This window comes from Colobus angolensis, unplaced genomic scaffold (genome assembly GCF_000951035.1).
Source record: "Colobus angolensis palliatus isolate OR3802 unplaced genomic scaffold, Cang.pa_1.0 Scaffold112, whole genome shotgun sequence".
Classification (NCBI taxonomy): Eukaryota; Metazoa; Chordata; class Mammalia; order Primates; family Cercopithecidae; genus Colobus; species Colobus angolensis.
In genome coordinates this window covers 5,528,217-5,545,038 of record NW_012112253.1, presented here as the reverse complement: position 1 = coordinate 5,545,038, position 16,822 = coordinate 5,528,217, and the positions used below count along the sequence as shown (strand labels likewise).

General features: G+C 43.6%; 1 protein-coding gene and 1 long non-coding RNA gene across 3 annotated transcripts in view; one reads left to right on the top strand and one right to left on the bottom strand.

Moving 5' to 3' along the window:
- Positions 1-13,090, bottom strand: part of LOC105523142 — a 44,858-nt gene extending 31,768 nt beyond the window's left edge. For both annotated transcript variants that reach the window (XR_001003542.1, XR_001003544.1), the window contains exon 1: positions 12,928-13,090. This is a non-coding gene — a long non-coding RNA (uncharacterized LOC105523142). The remainder of the gene's footprint in view (positions 1-12,927) is intronic.
- NR2F2 (nuclear receptor subfamily 2, group F, member 2) overlaps positions 11,277-16,822 on the top strand; it is a 14,463-nt gene continuing 8,917 nt past the window's right edge. The window contains exon 1 of the mRNA XM_011957921.1: positions 11,277-12,075. Within this exon, the coding sequence (XP_011813311.1) occupies positions 12,033-12,075 (43 nt within the window). The 5' untranslated portion in view covers positions 11,277-12,032. The remainder of the gene's footprint in view (positions 12,076-16,822) is intronic.

Below are 16,822 nucleotides of genomic sequence, written 5' to 3'. Positions count from 1 at the left end.
TCCACCTCCCAGGTTCACGCCATTCTCCTGCCTCAGCCTCCCAAGTGGTTGGGACTACAGGTGTCTGCCACCATACCTGGCTAATTTTTTGTACTTTTAGTGAAGGCAGGGTTTCACCGTGTTAGCCAGGATGGTCTCGATCTCCTGACCTCATGATCTGCCCACCTTGACCTTCCAAAGTGCTGGGATTACAGGTGTGAGCCACCTCGCCCAGCCATCTTCTCCTTTATTTACATAATGATGAGTGAAAAAATCCTGAAAGGAACCCAGGAGAAATAGGTTAAATAGGTTCAAAGACCATCTGTGCTCCTATTGGCTCCATGACCTCAGTTTACTCATGAATAAAATGGGAATTCAAAATCTCTTCTTGTACAGGACTTTAGTAAAAATCAAATGAATCATGCATATGACCACATTTTTTAAACAGGTAGAGTCCTATAACAATACAAGTGTTGATGGTTTTATCAAAATGTAATTATCCCTAGGTTGGAAAGCCTCTGGATGCTCAGAGTTGGTTAATAAATAATAAAACGAGATAATGCCCCTGCTTTGCTTCTCAAATAAATCAACTTAAAAAAGAGATATCTAAAATACCATTAAATCATAAAAGAATAAATGCATGTCCCCAAGTGTCACTGCCATCTATTGAATTCAGTTCTACTGTTCTCTATTTAAACTTGCAGTTCTCTTAGAATTAGATCTTACCAGAGCATTAGAGGACTATTAGGTCACAGGGTTTACAACAGTAAACTCACTCTCTTCTTTGCCTTCCAAGTAAGGGAGAGAAAGACCTAAAAGTTAAAACACACACACACACACAGAGACACAAACATTTTATGAAATGTTAAATGATGACCTCCAAGAAGCCTTCATACCCTCCTGAAAATATTGCCAACCTTTGCTATTGACCAGCTGCTTACTGCACATAAACTTAAAAATATATTCATTATTGAGATATAATTTTGTTTAAGCTAAAGAAGCATCAGGGGATAGGGAATTGTTTTCTACATGGGATTAGTAAAGAGTTGGGGCCTAAAAGTGTATGTCTATTTTAAAAAGAAATTTTCTGATTGCAGATAACTTCTCAATTTGATTTAGTGTCGAACGATAGTGATGGGGTTGATAAGTGAGCATTCATCGGTAATTCATCTTGTGCTGGTAGAAATTTACAGCAAAGCAGTGCTTTCCCAACAGTGACAAGCCCTATTAATCTTCTTCAGACACATTTCAATAGGTGTTCCCATCTGTGGCCAACATCTAAACACTCTGGCAACACTGGCGACTTGAAGACACCTTCATTTCAAGTTACACTAGTGAAAATGTGATACTAGATTGTACTCTATTTTTTAACCTAATTCTCTCTCTTCATTCAATTAGTCTTTCTTGCCTGGATTTTTCTGCTCATGTGTAACGTCATTTTCTAGGGAGAGCACTCAAAGATTTGGTTTCTTAGAGATGCACAATCTCCCCCAAGGTTAGCAACCAACAACTTTTTTTACAAATTAAAATTGCATAGATTCTGACAGTCGTTGGCCTCTGATCATGCATGTCCTTAGAAAGTAGAACCTGTTCAAATAAAGCCCGCCTGTGCATCGAGAAGGCTGAGGAAAAGGGGAAGGCTCTAGAATCCATTTGTGTTCATATTCAAAATGCACTTTATTATTCTGAACTATGATGTAAATTTCAGTGTGAGGGAATGCTGGGAAAAGGAGAGACAATTTGAAGAGGGTGGTGAAAAAGAAGCCCATAATTCAAAATATGTTTGCCCAATATATTCGGTCCATAGGATGAAATCTCTCTCCTGTCCTTTTGCATCATTGGAGGACCTCCTATTAGAGCAGGAAATAAAATAATCACTTTAGTAATAGATTATTTCACTTAAATTGCCTTTATTCTACCAGCAACATGCTCTGGCTGTCTGCAAGTTCAGACTAGGTGAAAAATGGGGAGGGGTTGTTTGATTTTGGATTGCACCTAAGTGCTTTTTTTGTGCCATTTTCAACCTCATAATGGGTTTGGTCTAGCAAAAAAATTGGATTTCAACAGCATTTTTCCTGTGCACTTTAGAAATCTTTCAAAAGAGAAAATTCTCTGACACATTCTTATTTAGGAAAGGTTAAGAATGGATGGACTTTTTTTTTAACTTCACTGAATTTTTTTGTCATATGTGATCTGAATATATATATGTGTGTGTGTGTATACACACACACACATATGTTGGGGAGAGTGTGTACACATGCACGTGTGCCCCTATGTGTTACTGTTTTTTATGTGAATATACTTACATATAATAATATCAGCATTCTCAAAACATGTCTCCCTCCTTCACACAAACTATTTTTCACAATGATCATTTGAGTTTATTGTAGAGCTCAGTAACCTTATTGTAGGTGGCAAGTTTAAATGTGCCATATTAATAACTTGTTATCCAAGACAAATTAAGTTCTTATGTGTCAAAAGCACTCGGCACTGGATTATCTACAAGACAAGTATTTATTGAATAAATGTTGAGTCCAATTTCATTTTAATGTGACTGACTGTATGTTTCAGCCTCTTAGGCAGAGATAAAAAACACTCAGACCTGTAACTGTGTTGCAACATTACACCTAACTTGTCTATTTCTATTATTGTGTCTTAAGTTAGAATATGGAAAGAAGGAGTTTTTTTTTTTTTTTTTTTTTTTTTTTTTTTTTTTTTTTTGGTTGTTGTTGTTCTGAAGAGCAAAGAGAAAGATAGAAAAACGGCTGGCATTCAGCCTAAAGAGAAATCATTGAAACAAATTAATCCTATGCTGTTTAAATTGACATGGTAATCCATCATCAGAGAAGGCAAACTCTGAAAGCAATCTAGAATCTGCCCTGCTCTTTCACTGGCCCTGGAGGCACAAAGACAGATAGTAAAGGAAGGAGGGGGGAAATCATAAAAGTTAGGAATGCCTGAGAAAATAATAAAATTGGTGGTATCAGCTCTCACTGTCCTGCCTCTGCAAACCTCCTTTGGAAAGGAGAGGTTAACTCTCAACAGTTGCTTTCCCAACTTTCCCCCTAAGTGGTAGGTCTCTGGAGCTGAGCTCTAAAAGTCTGCCTCCTTCTCTAGGCTGCCAGGCTGCTCACCTCAGTCTAACCATTGCCTGCCGCGTTTAAAAAGTTGGCCAGCCAGGAGCTTGGCAGGACCCACAGAAACAGTTCAGTTTGCGCAGAAACTTTCCCAACATGGTAAGGGGCTTCATTTATGGGGTTTAGGATTTGGGTGTCTTTTTATTTTGTTTTGTTGTTGTTTGGGGGTCTTTTGGTGGGAGAGAGAGTGAGAGGGAGATGTTTTCTTCATGTTTTTCTTCCTATCTTATTTTGTACTTGATGAAAAAGCATGTTATTGTAGTTTTTAAAAGAAAACTTTTGTAATATCCCTAAAAACTTAGGCAAGACATCATGCCCTGTCACTTGTCTGTCTTTTATTTTGGAGGCTTATTTTTCAAATCTCTCTACAATTCAAAAATCCTGCAATGTTAAAATTTGCTTTTAAATTCAAAAAGTATATAAAACTGTAAAAGTGAAGTGTCCCATCTTAGTAGATAGTTAAGATTTTTAAAATAAAAGAAATTAAAACTTATTAAGTGCTCCATTGTTCAAACACACTGAATCCTAAGAATTGTTGGACTTAGTTTATGTAATGTTTATGTGTGTTGTTTTTTAGGGGAGGAGGCATTTTACAGAACATACCTTTCTCATTAATGCCTGGACATACCAATTTGAACACAAAAGTGAATATTATGTTTTTCAATTTAATAATGCATTCGACTCTAAAGGCGAGACAATTTGAAAATATTTTTAACTTCAAAAATTCACTCTGTTAACAATAGACAGTATGTGAAGACAAAAACCCAAATACCTTTGTACCAAAAGCAAAAGGCAGAAGGATATGAATGTAAACCCTACCCAATAGCTGCCCTATTTTCATTTATCTAGGATAGTGTTTCTTCTTGTTTATTTAAAAAAACTTAGTGTGTTACTGAAACTTCAGAATAAACATCGCACCTCTTTTCTATAATTAGAATTCTTATTCACTGATTTTAAAAAGGGAGTGAATAATTCTTGTATCCTGACTAATGCTTTTTAAAATACATACTCATAAAAGACAAATTAAAGGCATTTCCAGAGTAAATGGGAAAGGAGGGTTAAAGACTCATATTAAATATTCATTCATCCACAGCCATGCCAGTTGCAATTTTAAGAGTTGTTAGGAAAGAAGAACAGGTTTAGTTGTTTGTTTTTAATAGAACCTGGGGGGTTGAAGTAGTAGCTCTTCAATAACTGAACATTCAAATTGCACTTCCTGAAAAAGATTTGATACTTTTGAATTTGTTTTCAATTTATATACCATGTAGACTTTAGCAAAATAGTATCTAATTTTAAAAGCCATTAAATTAACCAAAATTACATGTAAGAAAAATAAATGAGTAAATAAACATTGTCTTTATCACTCAGAGGAGGCTAAGAAGAAAAGTATCTTTAAAATCCCCACTACTTAAATATCACAATACTACTATCTTTTTAATTACTTGGTAATGTGGCAACAAAGTATATGCAAAGAAATTGCAACATATCTTTAGAAGTAAATAAGTTATTAACATACATTCCACAAAGAAATGGGCTTCCCCAATTTTGCTAACTTCTCCCTGATGTGATGTGACGTGGTCCTGCCAAGAAATAACCAATGTGACATTTTTCACTGAATTCAATATTCCCTTCCTTTAAGGTTCTCAGTTTTGCTTTAAACTATTTAAAGCGACTTCCTCTCAATCAATTTACCTCAGTCAAGTACATAGAAATCTCCTAGATAAGGTTGATTAATTTATTATGAATTATAATAGATGTATAGGAAAAATATCTTTATCTACCTTGTATTCAAACTAAAAAGAAAAGTATAAATTTTATTTAAACAATACACTTTGTAAACTCTCAAGCTAATACTTCCTATGGTCAAGAAGCTGAATATGATGTTAAACAGCCTTCTCTTAATTTTACACAGAAGTTCTTTATTTATTTTTAACATTCACCTTCAACTTTTCCAGAAATCAGCCTTTTAAGAGGAGAAATGAGGTTGTAACTAGCTTGTGCATGTTTCCCTATTATGACACTATGTCTGTCTCTGTCCACCTACTTCTTTATATTGAAACTGTCCCCCCCCGAAAAAACTTATAAAAACCAATAGAATGGAAATCACTCCTTAAACTATTTTTCTCCAACTGCAGTTCACCTTGAGTTTGTGTTTTAAGAAAATTTAATTAAATCCCTTTTGTTGTTCTGTTTGTATTTTCTTTAAGTACTACTGATGCAGCTAATTAACCATATTAATTTATCTGGGTATTTGCCTTACTAACACCTTCATATTTAAATGACTGGCACTTGATACCATTTGATTAATGCTTTTTCTTGACATACCAAAAATTAACTGCCATTTAGAAGATTTCATTACCAGGCTCTTGAGAAAGAGAAAAATGTAGAACCAGACAATAATTCCTCACTCTGTCCATTGCTAAGTATGAACTGATGTCCACATGGCTTTAGATGCCTTTGGAACTTTCTCAGCAGGAGTTGCCTTACAATATAATATTGGTATTAAAGGCATGTATAGCCACACCACACTTGATTAAATGGGCAGAGAGCCCCCTTATGCCATCACCTCTAGCTATAGCCTATTCTGCTTTAATTCTTCAATCCATTGAAAAGTAAAATAGACCGAGTAGTATATCCCTGAATTTTTAAATATTTTGGCAAAGGATGCTCACCTTTTATTTAAATGCCCTGCCAAAGCTACCAAACTGCAAAACTGATGGTTTGACTTTGAAGTCTCTTTCTGTGATTTTGCAAGCCACAAAAGCTCCACCATAGCTAAGTTGCTTCAGCTTGTATTTCAACAATGGTGATTCTAAGGAGCTCATTCAAAATTCTTTTTTGCACTGCCTTCTGCCTTTTGCCAGTACACATGAGTGACAGCCTCTATCTAGTGCTTGAGTATATGAACCTTTAATCCATCAAGGAACTTCTAACACCATAAGAATATACACACCCACGTGCATACACCTTCATGCATGTAACTATCATACAACTACCCATTAGAATGCCACCAGGTTTGAAACCAGCAGGATATATTTATATAATCTCATCCAGATTCTATGGCTGTAATTTGGCTACTGACAAGATTCTAAAATTAGCTTTTATTTAAACGCAATAAACCATGTAATTTGTTTTTTTTTTTTAGTTTTTTTTTTAGTTTTTAAAACTCCCTGCACAGCAATCTACGGTTGTATACATGGTTAGAAATATTTTTTAAATGGACTAGGCGGTAAGTTAAATACAAGAAAATATTTCACTATGTTATATTTTCTTATTCCCTAAAGTCCATCTCCATGGAGTGTGCTGCGGGTGATGGATGACACTGTTGTCTCTCTGAATGGAAACCTGCTTTCATAGGAAGGGTGGAGGTGGGAGAGGACCAGTGAAGGGCAGAGCTCTAAAATTCTGGCAACTACAGTGAATATACCCTTTCTTCCTTTTTTCCTTCTTCCTTTACTCCCTCCCTCGCTTCCTTTTTGCTACGTCTCCTTTTGGTAGATTAGTGTAGTTAACCTTCGTTCCGGCCAAGACCAAGAAGGGTTAATGGAGACCCGGCTCCTGACACCCTCCAGGTCAGCTTGGCTTGCGAACTTCCAACGCAGGAATTAGAGGATTACCGAGGAAGGAATGCGAGGTACCCGATAGCCTCACACCTGAACACGGTCGCTTCAATCCACTGGGATTCATTTTAAAAAATAAAAATAAATTCTCTTCTGGAAAATGGTTAATTGGATCTGCAGCTATATTTCCTGTTGCACCGAAGAGCCAAGCAGGGCAGCCTGGATTGGATCCCTCAAGCTGCCAAGAAAATCGAGTAATTGGAGGGTGGTGTGGGGGGTGAACCTTTCTAAATAAATAAACAAACGTAGGTCGCTATCAGTTGCTTTAGGGAGCGCAGATATTTAGGAAAAGGCCAGGAGCGGGAAAAGGAAGAAGAAACGAAAAAGATTCTCCCCTTTTCTTACCTTTCGCCCCTCCTCTCCCCTCCCGAAATTTGCGCCTACTTGATTATTTGCAGCTGTTTCGACCCTCAAGGTTTGTTCCCAGTAGCGAGCGAGACTTGCGCTTGGAGAAGTGAAAAGCCATTTTCGCGCCAGGACTTCGCTGCTTGAGTTTGGGGGTTTTGCTCTCCCTCCCAGCAAACTCCCCTCAAAGCCTTGCTAACTTCAACAAGCCCTGCCAGCCTTTACTCCTTGGCCACTTGGGTTCGCAGTACGCAGCCAAGGGCCCCGGATGGGTTTCCATCGCTGGGGGTGGCCTGATACCCCCAAAGCTGAGTTCCCGCCTAGGAGAGGACGCAGACGTCCTGGGGCTTCCTCGGGGGGTCTGTCACCCTGCCCCCTGCCTTCCTCCTCGGCCTCAGATGTCGTCCCACCTGCCCACGAACAGGGAACCTGGAATTCACTCTCCCGGCAGTCCTCAGCGGGTTCTGCCACCCGGCGGCCGCCCCTGACACCAAGTGGGTGGGAGGAAGAGGCAGCTGGCGGGGATGGGCCATTGAGACTTCTTGAAAAATATTAAAAGACAGGATAGGGTAGAGATTTCTCCGGGAGAAAGTTCGAGGGTGCATCGGGTCGCGGCTGGGAGTACCCGAAATGCCAGCAGGAGAAATGCAACCCGTTTAGGCCACACCTTTAATCCCCGAGGCTGTCTGGAGAGACTGCATGTGGGGGACTTCCCGGTGTTCCCACACCACGCCCGCAATCCACTCCCGCGGCCACCTGGCCACTGCCACTCGCGGCGAGAAGCCAGTGGCTCCCAAGCCCTCGGCCCCGCGGCGGCCCGCGCAGCCTTCACCCTGAGCGGGCACCACGACGCCTGGCCGCAGCGGACTCCCTGCAGCTTGCTGCGCCCTCGCGTCTCCCGTCGAGTAGGGAGGAACAGAGGCCTGAGCCCGGGAGCTCCCTGGCGGTGGTCGGGCCGCCCCCCTTGAGGCCTGCTCCCCCCTCTCAGCCTCGCCAAATCCCTGAAAGCCCAGTCCCCCTTCGTCACCCCGGGGGCTTCTAATCACTCGGTATCGATTTCCCTAACTCTTTTCATCCTGTTGAAGACACATCTTAAAACACTCCAGCCCAGAGTGTGCTCTGGGCTTTATCCACACTAATAAAATGATTTACCCTTCTCTCCGCGCTCTCCTCACAGAGGAAAATCGTTCGAGCCCCGGCTATTTGTGTGTGATCAGTAAATATTTAGTGCGGTGACATCCTCAGCTAGGCTTCGGATCGATTCGGGGCCCACCGGGAGGTGCGCACGGTCCGGGCGGGGCCGCGCCGAGCTCGTCGAGGGGGCTCCTCCCGCCCTCGCCGCCGGCCGCTGATTTACAGCCCCTGCAACCAGCTGAGGGGGGCGAAAGCGCGCCTGGAAAATTGGCTTTTCAACCTTTTACTTTTGACATTCAGCCACTTCCCCAGGCTCTAATTCTCGCCCCCACTCCTCCCTCCCGCCCTACTAAGGGGTGCCCTGTGCGCCTTGCGAGCCCTGCCACCGGCAACGCGCGCGGCGCTCGCGCCCCCCGGCCCTGGGACCACCTATCACAGCCCTGAGCCGCGACACGGGGAGGCCCCGGCCCCTGCTATGGGGGTCGCCTCCTTAGAGGAGAGATGCTCTCCGCCCGCCCACACCTCTGAGGGAGGAGAGGGGGTGGAGAAGCCGAGAGCTGCATCAGCTGGACGACAAGCCGCTCTCCCTGCTACCCTTTCTCCGACCCCTCAGCCTTTCCCCTACTCTAGAGACTGATCCTCGACGTCCAACGGGCGGGGTGGCGTCGGGTGGGAAAGTTACTTTCCTCCCAGAAAAACTCCTCTTTCCTAAGACGAGAAAAAAGTCTTAGCTTGGAGGTGTTAGGTGGAGGCCTCCTGCCCTGATACTGGCTGTGAGAGGGCTGCGGCCGTGACACTGTCCGTGTCCCTTGGCCCTCCTGGCCTTCCCCGGGCGCAGACGATTTCATTAGTGCAGGGCCGCACCCTGGACCTGGGACATCGGGCAGTAGGCTCGACCTGGAGTAGGGCACTACAGGGTCCAGCCGCGTCCTATGGTACCCGCTACCTAGGTCTGCTACGTTGCCCGAGTAAGATGTGAGGAATCTCGATCCTCGGACTCCACTACTCTTGGGCTGGGGCTTCAGGCCTGAGAGTCTCCCGCAACTTCGCCCACCTGTTAGCGAGCTTGTTCCCTTCTCACCTGGGGCCCGGGCCTTTGCAACTCCCCTGGGGCCCAAGGAGGAAGGGGCATGACCTTGCTGAGTCTAGGCACCTCTCCAAAATGCTAGCGCCCTCTCCTTTGTCCCACACATGATTTTCTAAACAACCTTATCTGTAGACTATATCTTTATACTAATGCATACTTAATTGGTCCGTCTTGACTGTCCATATAAAACAATTTAATTAGGGTGCTTTCTTGCTTTGGAGAGCAAAGAAAAAAAAAAAAAAACCCTGCCCAGTGCTTATTGTATTTAGCACCAATACAGGCAGAAAATGTAGCACAAGTTTTTGGTTGAAAGAGCACCTCTATGCCCATTGAAGGGCGTTGATCCGAAAAGACAGAAAGGACAAGTAAAATCGATTTGAAGCGACCCTCTCTGTCCCTTTCACACCATTCAGAAACTCCATTCCTTCTAAGACAAAGACCAGTGCCTTGGGAATTCTCAGGGAAAAAGAGGACTCTAGTCCCACAAGCCTAGGGCACTTTTTAAAAAAATCCTCAATATTTCACTGAAAACCCACACTTGATGCTGTGTCCCCCAACTGTGGGTTCCACAGATGTCCCCTCCAAAGTGCCAAGTTGCAAGGCTGACAAACCCCCTCTCCCCTGCCTGTTTGGCCTTGTGGCCAGGCCAGGACAGCCTTTTGGGGTTAACGTAGCCCTCACCTTTGACCTCCGAGATCGGAATGGCTGCCAGCACTACAACTCTGGCCAAAGTTAAAAGAAAACCACAACAACAAAAAAAATGTTTTCTGCTTCCAAACCCAGGGAAAACAGTTCTGGTTCAGCCGCTTGAGCCACCTTACCCAATAGCAACCTCCATCCCTAACTTTTTTTTTTCCTTCTTTTGCAAAGAACTGCCTGAGCCATCTCTGAAGGAGGGAATTTAAGTTGTCAGGGCTCCATGGCTGAGTTGTGGGTGGGGTGACTTTCTTGGTCTAACTGGTCCTCCATTAGGAACCCCCGAATGCCAGGTTATCCCACTGGTGCCCGAGCTGGGGAAGGCAGTCATCGATCAGAACTGGCAGGAAAGGGAGAAGGGAGAGGAGTAAGATGGACAGGGAGGGGAGGAAAAAGGCCAGGCTGTGATCACCTTCACCTGCCCTGAGCCCGGCCTTCCTGTTCAACTATTCCTCGACCTTCTGCTGGGGATGAAGGGGGCGGGGGCGAAAGGGAGGGGGCACCCCCGAGTTACACAAGTGGCCTCCTTCTACTAAGAGAATGAGTTCACCTCCTCCCCAGAGGAGCCTCACCATCCATCCACTCAGTATAACTGATGAGACAAACCGCAAGGAAAAACTTCTGTAGCCCATATTTATGGTATTAATGAATAGTTAAAAAAGATTTACACTTCTTATGATCAATATTCTGAGTTATTTTGCTCAAAGTATATAATTACAGTGTCTTCAGAGTTTTCATCATTGTTTGAGGTGGCAAAACCATTTGTAATTTTCATTAGCCAGTAAACATGTAATTAACATTCAGCACTGTGTTTAACTTAATTCCTGTTTAAGACAAGGACAAGAAGCAGCCGAAGAGCGTTAGTTCCATTTGTCAAGTCTGACATACATCTTACCATAACAGTTTCCTAAAATAAAAGATCCGTGTTTCCCCATTATTCTTCTCTTAAAACAAAACAAAACAGAAATCCATTAGTTAAAACTGTATTAAACTGTGAGAGGCAGCATAGTTTATATTCAATTTTCACTAGTTACCATATTCCTGCTTCCTTTATTCGTTTTGGGGAGTAGAGAAAGGGAGGGGGTGAATCAAGCATTCATTATCTGAAGGCATGGAATGGGGAACCCCTCCCCCCAAAAGAAATAGATTTCCTTCTCAGGAAAGTTCTAGAATGAGGACCGGAAAGGAGGGAGGCAGAAATCCACAGGGGAGAGGGGGAAAAAAATCACTTGGGGAGACTTGAGTTAAAAGTAGAAAATGAGGATTCCAACGGATTCCTAGGAAAAATGTTGCCCTCCTGTCTCAAGTTCTATCTTTGATCCAGGACGAGGGAAGCCTGTCTGCCAGTCTGCGAGGCTGATGCTTTTTCCCCCTCCTCTTCCACCTCTGTTTTTTCCCAACTTGCTTTAGGATTAGCCTCCATCCCTCTCGACCCCAAACAGTGGAATTTGGCTGTGCCTTGGGTCGTCTTGCTTTGCAATATCGCCTATAGTTGTTGGCGATTTTCTGCTGAGGCTGAGCCGTTTGCTCCAGCCTCCGACTAAACTCATTAAGTTGGGAGATTTTTTTCAATTGGACGGGGTGTTTTTAAAGTCTCGTCTTTCCAGCCCCAAACAAGGTGTAACAACGCACTCTTCCTTCTAAGGAATGAGATGAGAGACAAGGATCACTCCAGACATCTCCTACCTACGGTTTGGGATTTTTTTTCTTAAAGGCGAGGCTTGCATTCCTCAGCAGCTATGTACAAAGCTCCCTGAAACCTTGTCTCTCTAAAGTTAGTGTGCAGGGTTTTCCAAGGCTGAGAGAGCCTAATACATGGGGAAGCACTTCCTTGAGGTGGAAGATCTCTCCCTTCACCTTTCCTCTTTTTCCCTGCAGGCTAGTGCCTACTTTTTATCAGTTTGCACAATCGCTTAGATAAACACCGAGGAGGAGATTCTCTTTAATTATCAAAGACACATCTTTTCAGGGGGCCAACAAAGCATTTATTTCACCCGCCAAACTAAAGGAGAGTTATTCCAGTTTAGGAGGAAGATGCAAGCGGTTTGGGATCTTGAACAAGGCAAATATGGTTTTGGTATGTTTACTTACAGTATTTTTTTCTCTCTCTTTCCTTTCTCACTTTTCTCCTTGTGCTGTGTGGGGTTGGGGATGACTTGGGGTTTTTCAAAATATCGGTTTGCTAACGTGTATGAAATGCCGAGGACTGTGGTTTAAGGGGTTCGGGGAAGGGGGGAACAGAGTCAATTCAATGCATTGCCATATTTTATTACATGTGTGTGGTAGAAGAGATGGTGGTGGGGGGGAGAGAGGGGGAAAATACAATTGCAAAGCTGCCAAAATATGATTAAACCGAAGCGTTAAGACTGCGGAGCCTCCTATCTCCTCGTACTGTCTCCTCAAACTCATTTCCTTCTATAGAACAAACTAAAAACCAGTCCTATAAGCGTGGTTTTCGAAGCAGCAGATGACTCGGTTTTCTAGCAAAGGAGCTGCCAGGCTCGCACTAAGTATAAGAATTACTGTTCGCTTTGCCTCTGCGCTTCATTTTGCAACCTTGTGCAACTGACAGCCAGGCAGGAAGGGAGGGAGAAAAGCCTAGCCCGGCGCCCTCGGCCACGGTTCGGGTAGGCGAGCGCTCGGTTAAGCTAGGAGGAGAATCGCGACGAGAAGGGTACTCACCATCGGGCGGGGTGGTGGTGGAGCTGGCGTGCGGGTTTCAGGCAAACGTTTACCTTTTTGCTGTCTATTGCAACCGCGCCGGGCTGACTTAAGAAGCAATTCTGTGCTCTGTCCAGAACATTCAAGGAGCTGTTCCTCATTTTTAAAAAGCCAGCGAGAGAGACGACAGAGACAGAGAGAAAGAAAAAGAGAGGAGGGGGTGAGGGGGACGCACATAAACCCAGTTCAAAAAAAAAAAAAAAATCACCTCTTCGCCAGTGGCTCGGGAAACGCAGAGGTGGCGAGATCCGAGTACGGTCCAACCAAGCCAGAGCCAATTAATTTTAAATCCTGAAGAATTATTCAGATTAAAATGTACAGAAGTTTCATTCTCCTATGCCTACGTGAGTCCAAAGTCGTTTCCCTTTAAGAGCTCCTTTTCTTTTAAAGTTGAATTTTAGGCAGCTAGGACTCTTACACTAGGGGGCAGACAGATACTGTACTTGCTCCAATCTTAAGCAATTTTTTTCCCTCCCAGCATATGCTCTGATTTAGCACTGTAAATTTTTCAGAGGACCCAACTCTGACAGCCCCTGGTGATTTTCAAAGTACCACAAGCCAGTGGTTAAAAATTGCATTGACTTGGAAGTTCAGAGGGACACAATGGAAGCCCCTTTCCCTATTCATGGAGCTCCAGTGTGGTGGAAGAGAAAAACACACACGGACTAGATTGAGGGAAAGGAGGAATTCAATGAATCCTGGAGGACGGAACTGGTTTCTACTGAGTTCAGAGTTAAACTCGGCATTTGCTGGGCTCTGTATTCATATTGTGATTTAATCTGTAAAGAAATACAGCCCATCAGGCCGCTTTCTGCAAGAAAATTATATTCCTGGGTATTGAGTTTCTTTCTTTTCTTTTTTAGATTAGGGCAAATGTTGTCCCACCTTTCTCTAGGCAAATTAAAGCTTGCCATTCTTCTTATTAAAATAACTTTACATCTGCAAAAAAAGACTGAGTTGGATTTTTAAAAAAACAAAAATAATATATTGATTTTGTCTTCTCAGAGCTTTTCAACCTTAGATGCACAGCAAGTGAGCATCTCTGGCGAAGATATTTGAAATATTTTTGCCTTTTTTCTTCTCAGTCTGTAGTCTTGTCTCTTCTTCTATGCATTAAAATTAAGTATAATTCATATGGTGATTTTTTTTACCCCTTGTAACAGCATTTCATAGCCGAATGAGTCCTAAAATACAGAGTGAAACACCCTGACTTTATGGCAGCCCTGTGATCATTTGCCTAGCAGGCTCCAATTTTTTAAGATATGGTTGGGAAATTCTTCCATTTCAATCTAAGGCCATCAGAGCGTACTTCAAATTCCAAAAATCTCTGAGTGGACTGAGGAAGTTCTTCCTCCTCGATATTGTCCCTTCCCATGTTTGTAAAAGGTAATCTGCTATGGAAGTCTCCGCAATCAGGAGGTGAGATTAAGATTTCCCTATAATAAAATATTTTCATCCTCTATTGAGATGGGAATGCCCATTATATTTCCTATCTCAACCCCAGTCTCATCACATCTCAGCTGAGCTTGTCCCTAATCTACTGACATTTGTAACATTACCAATTCCTGAATCAAAGAGGTTGAAAGGGAAAACAAAAACAACCACCAAAAACCTCCTCTGTAATAATTTCTTTTCCATCCTTCTTATCCTCTTTAGGAGAAAGTTATATTGTGTCTCTAATCAACCTGAAATTCTCAACTTGGCTTCACTCTGTGGCAGTCTTGTTACACACCAGGTTTATGATAGTTCAGTGTCCACTATAGGTTTGTTGGGCTTTTTAAAAATTTATTTAACAACTTACAAATAAACGGAGAACCTGCAGCTTTAGTGAAATACGTGATTTCATCGGAGAAAGAGTGAGGGTTGAGGAGGTTTCAGGAATGAAGCTTAAAAGACTTTTCCTTTCCTAAAAACCAGTCCTTATCTGCCCAGATCTTTAGTCCTTACCTCATATTCTGCCTATGTGTGTAAAGAAAATTGAATGTAAAATGTAATCTATACATGTCAATTATATGTATGGTTTATTTTTTAAATATCTTTATCCTGTCATTTTTTTTTTCCAGCTACCAAGGATGTTTTCTGTGGTTGTCAATTTACTCTTCATATGTGTTCATTTTTTCCTGGAGCTCAGTGTCTTTTGTGTAAATATTTTAATTGTCCACAAACCTGGTTGGTTTACCGGCATAAGGTTTTCTCTTGGTGCAAAGTGTGTACAAAGGAGACATAATTTTCTTGTATAAATGTGGAATAATGATAATTCACTAACTGGTGATAATCAAACAACAAGTTTACTGTGTTGGAATATAGTGTGTTCTGAGAGCAATTCTACATGTTTGATGTTTAAAACCAGACACCCTGGAATTCAAAGACACAACTGTCTCAATTATTTTAGCACATGGAGCAGGATGGCAATAGGATATGAAGTTATTCTTTTTGCAGTGACTTCTTGAGGTAGAATACGACTTGTGTTTGGTTCTTGTGACCTGTATTAGTATTATTTCCCATTAGGGGCAGAATCTCTGGGTGCGTTTTAATGACTATATGAATGCTTAAAAGGAACTTGAGGAACAATGAAATCCGTACTCAACTGTTCTATGACCTAGAAGCATAGTCGGTGAAGTCTTTGTGTACATTGACAAATGTGCATCTGATACATGTGCGCTTACATGTGTGTACAGAGGGTGTGCACAGGGGAGGCTAGGTGGCTGCCTCCTCCTGTCCATCAGTGGGCAGAGGTCTTTCCCCTCTCACCATGACTGGGTGTGTGGCAGGATGTTGGCTGGACAGTTAGCAAAAACCAGCGAGAGAGGGTAAAGTTGAGGAAAATTGATTTTAATTGCGTCATGACAATGAGGTGAAGTCTACTTCTGCTTCTCAGCATCCGAGATGCTTTATTTGGGCAATTAAAATGTCAGGCCACATACCTGTGAAATGTTAACCCTACAAGGAATATGCAGAAACAGGACGGCTTTTATCCTCTCTAAAGAATATATATATATATATATATGTGTGTGTGTATACATGTATATATATACACACACATATATATACACATATATATGTATATATATACATGAGCCACCAAACCGAACAAGTGACCAGAGTCAATTAAGAGAAGGGCTTGCCATCACCCGGATTTGGCCAAATCTTTCGTTTGGAAAATGCCTACAAGCTCAGTTCGTGGCACCTTCCCACCCTCACTCCCTACCCTTCTGCAAAGAAACCAGGGAACTTTTCTTTGGCATTGTGGGCACTAAGATGCGCCAGGAGTCCCGGGTGGTGCGCGAGCGGCGGATTTCGTGACATCGCCAAGTTGCGAGAGGCAAAGTCCCCGATTCCATCCAAAGCCTCTCGCGGAGCCTTTAAGAGACGTTGTGTGTGCGCGCTGCGCTAGTCTCCCCGCCGGGGCGGAAACCTCGGGTGCGGGATGTGGGGCAAGCAGAAGCAGCGCTCGCAGGGCCAGCACCGGCCCATCCCCCGCTCGGCGGCAGCGGCGGCACGGCCAACCCGTCCCCGCCCCCCCAACCCCGGGTCCCCCGGGCTCCCCGCGCCGCGCCTGCGACGCTGCTCGCGCTAGGACCGGGCTGCGCCCGCGGCCGCCATGGCGGGGCCGCCGCAGTCCGGCCAATGACGGCGAGGGGGCGGCGCGCGCGCTCCTGGCCAGGCCAACCCCGGCTGCTGCCTTATAAGGCGCGCCGTCGCCATGGCAACGTGCGCTAAGTTGCAGCAGTCGTGTCAAAGTTCACTATATAGAGAGCTCAGTGAGCTGATCGCGGAGAAGCCACTTCTGCCAGCCCCGGCGCCTATAAATCGCATTCCCTCCCGCGCCCCCCTTTTTAGCATATTTGATCACTTTGATTCTCTGTTCTTTTCTCTCCGCGGTGTGTGTGTGCGTGCGCGCGTGTGTTTTCTTCTCCTCCTCCTCCTCTCTCCGAGTTGCCTCCTTTCTCTGGGTGCCGTGCTGCCTTTTTTCCCCTCTTTCATTCTTTCTCTCCGTCTTTTTCTCCCCCCTCTGCGCACGAAGGATGTGCTTCTAGGTGGTGATCTGCCCTCCTCTCTTTTATCATTTCTCCCCCGCCGCCGGCGAGTTGACTCTTTCCCTA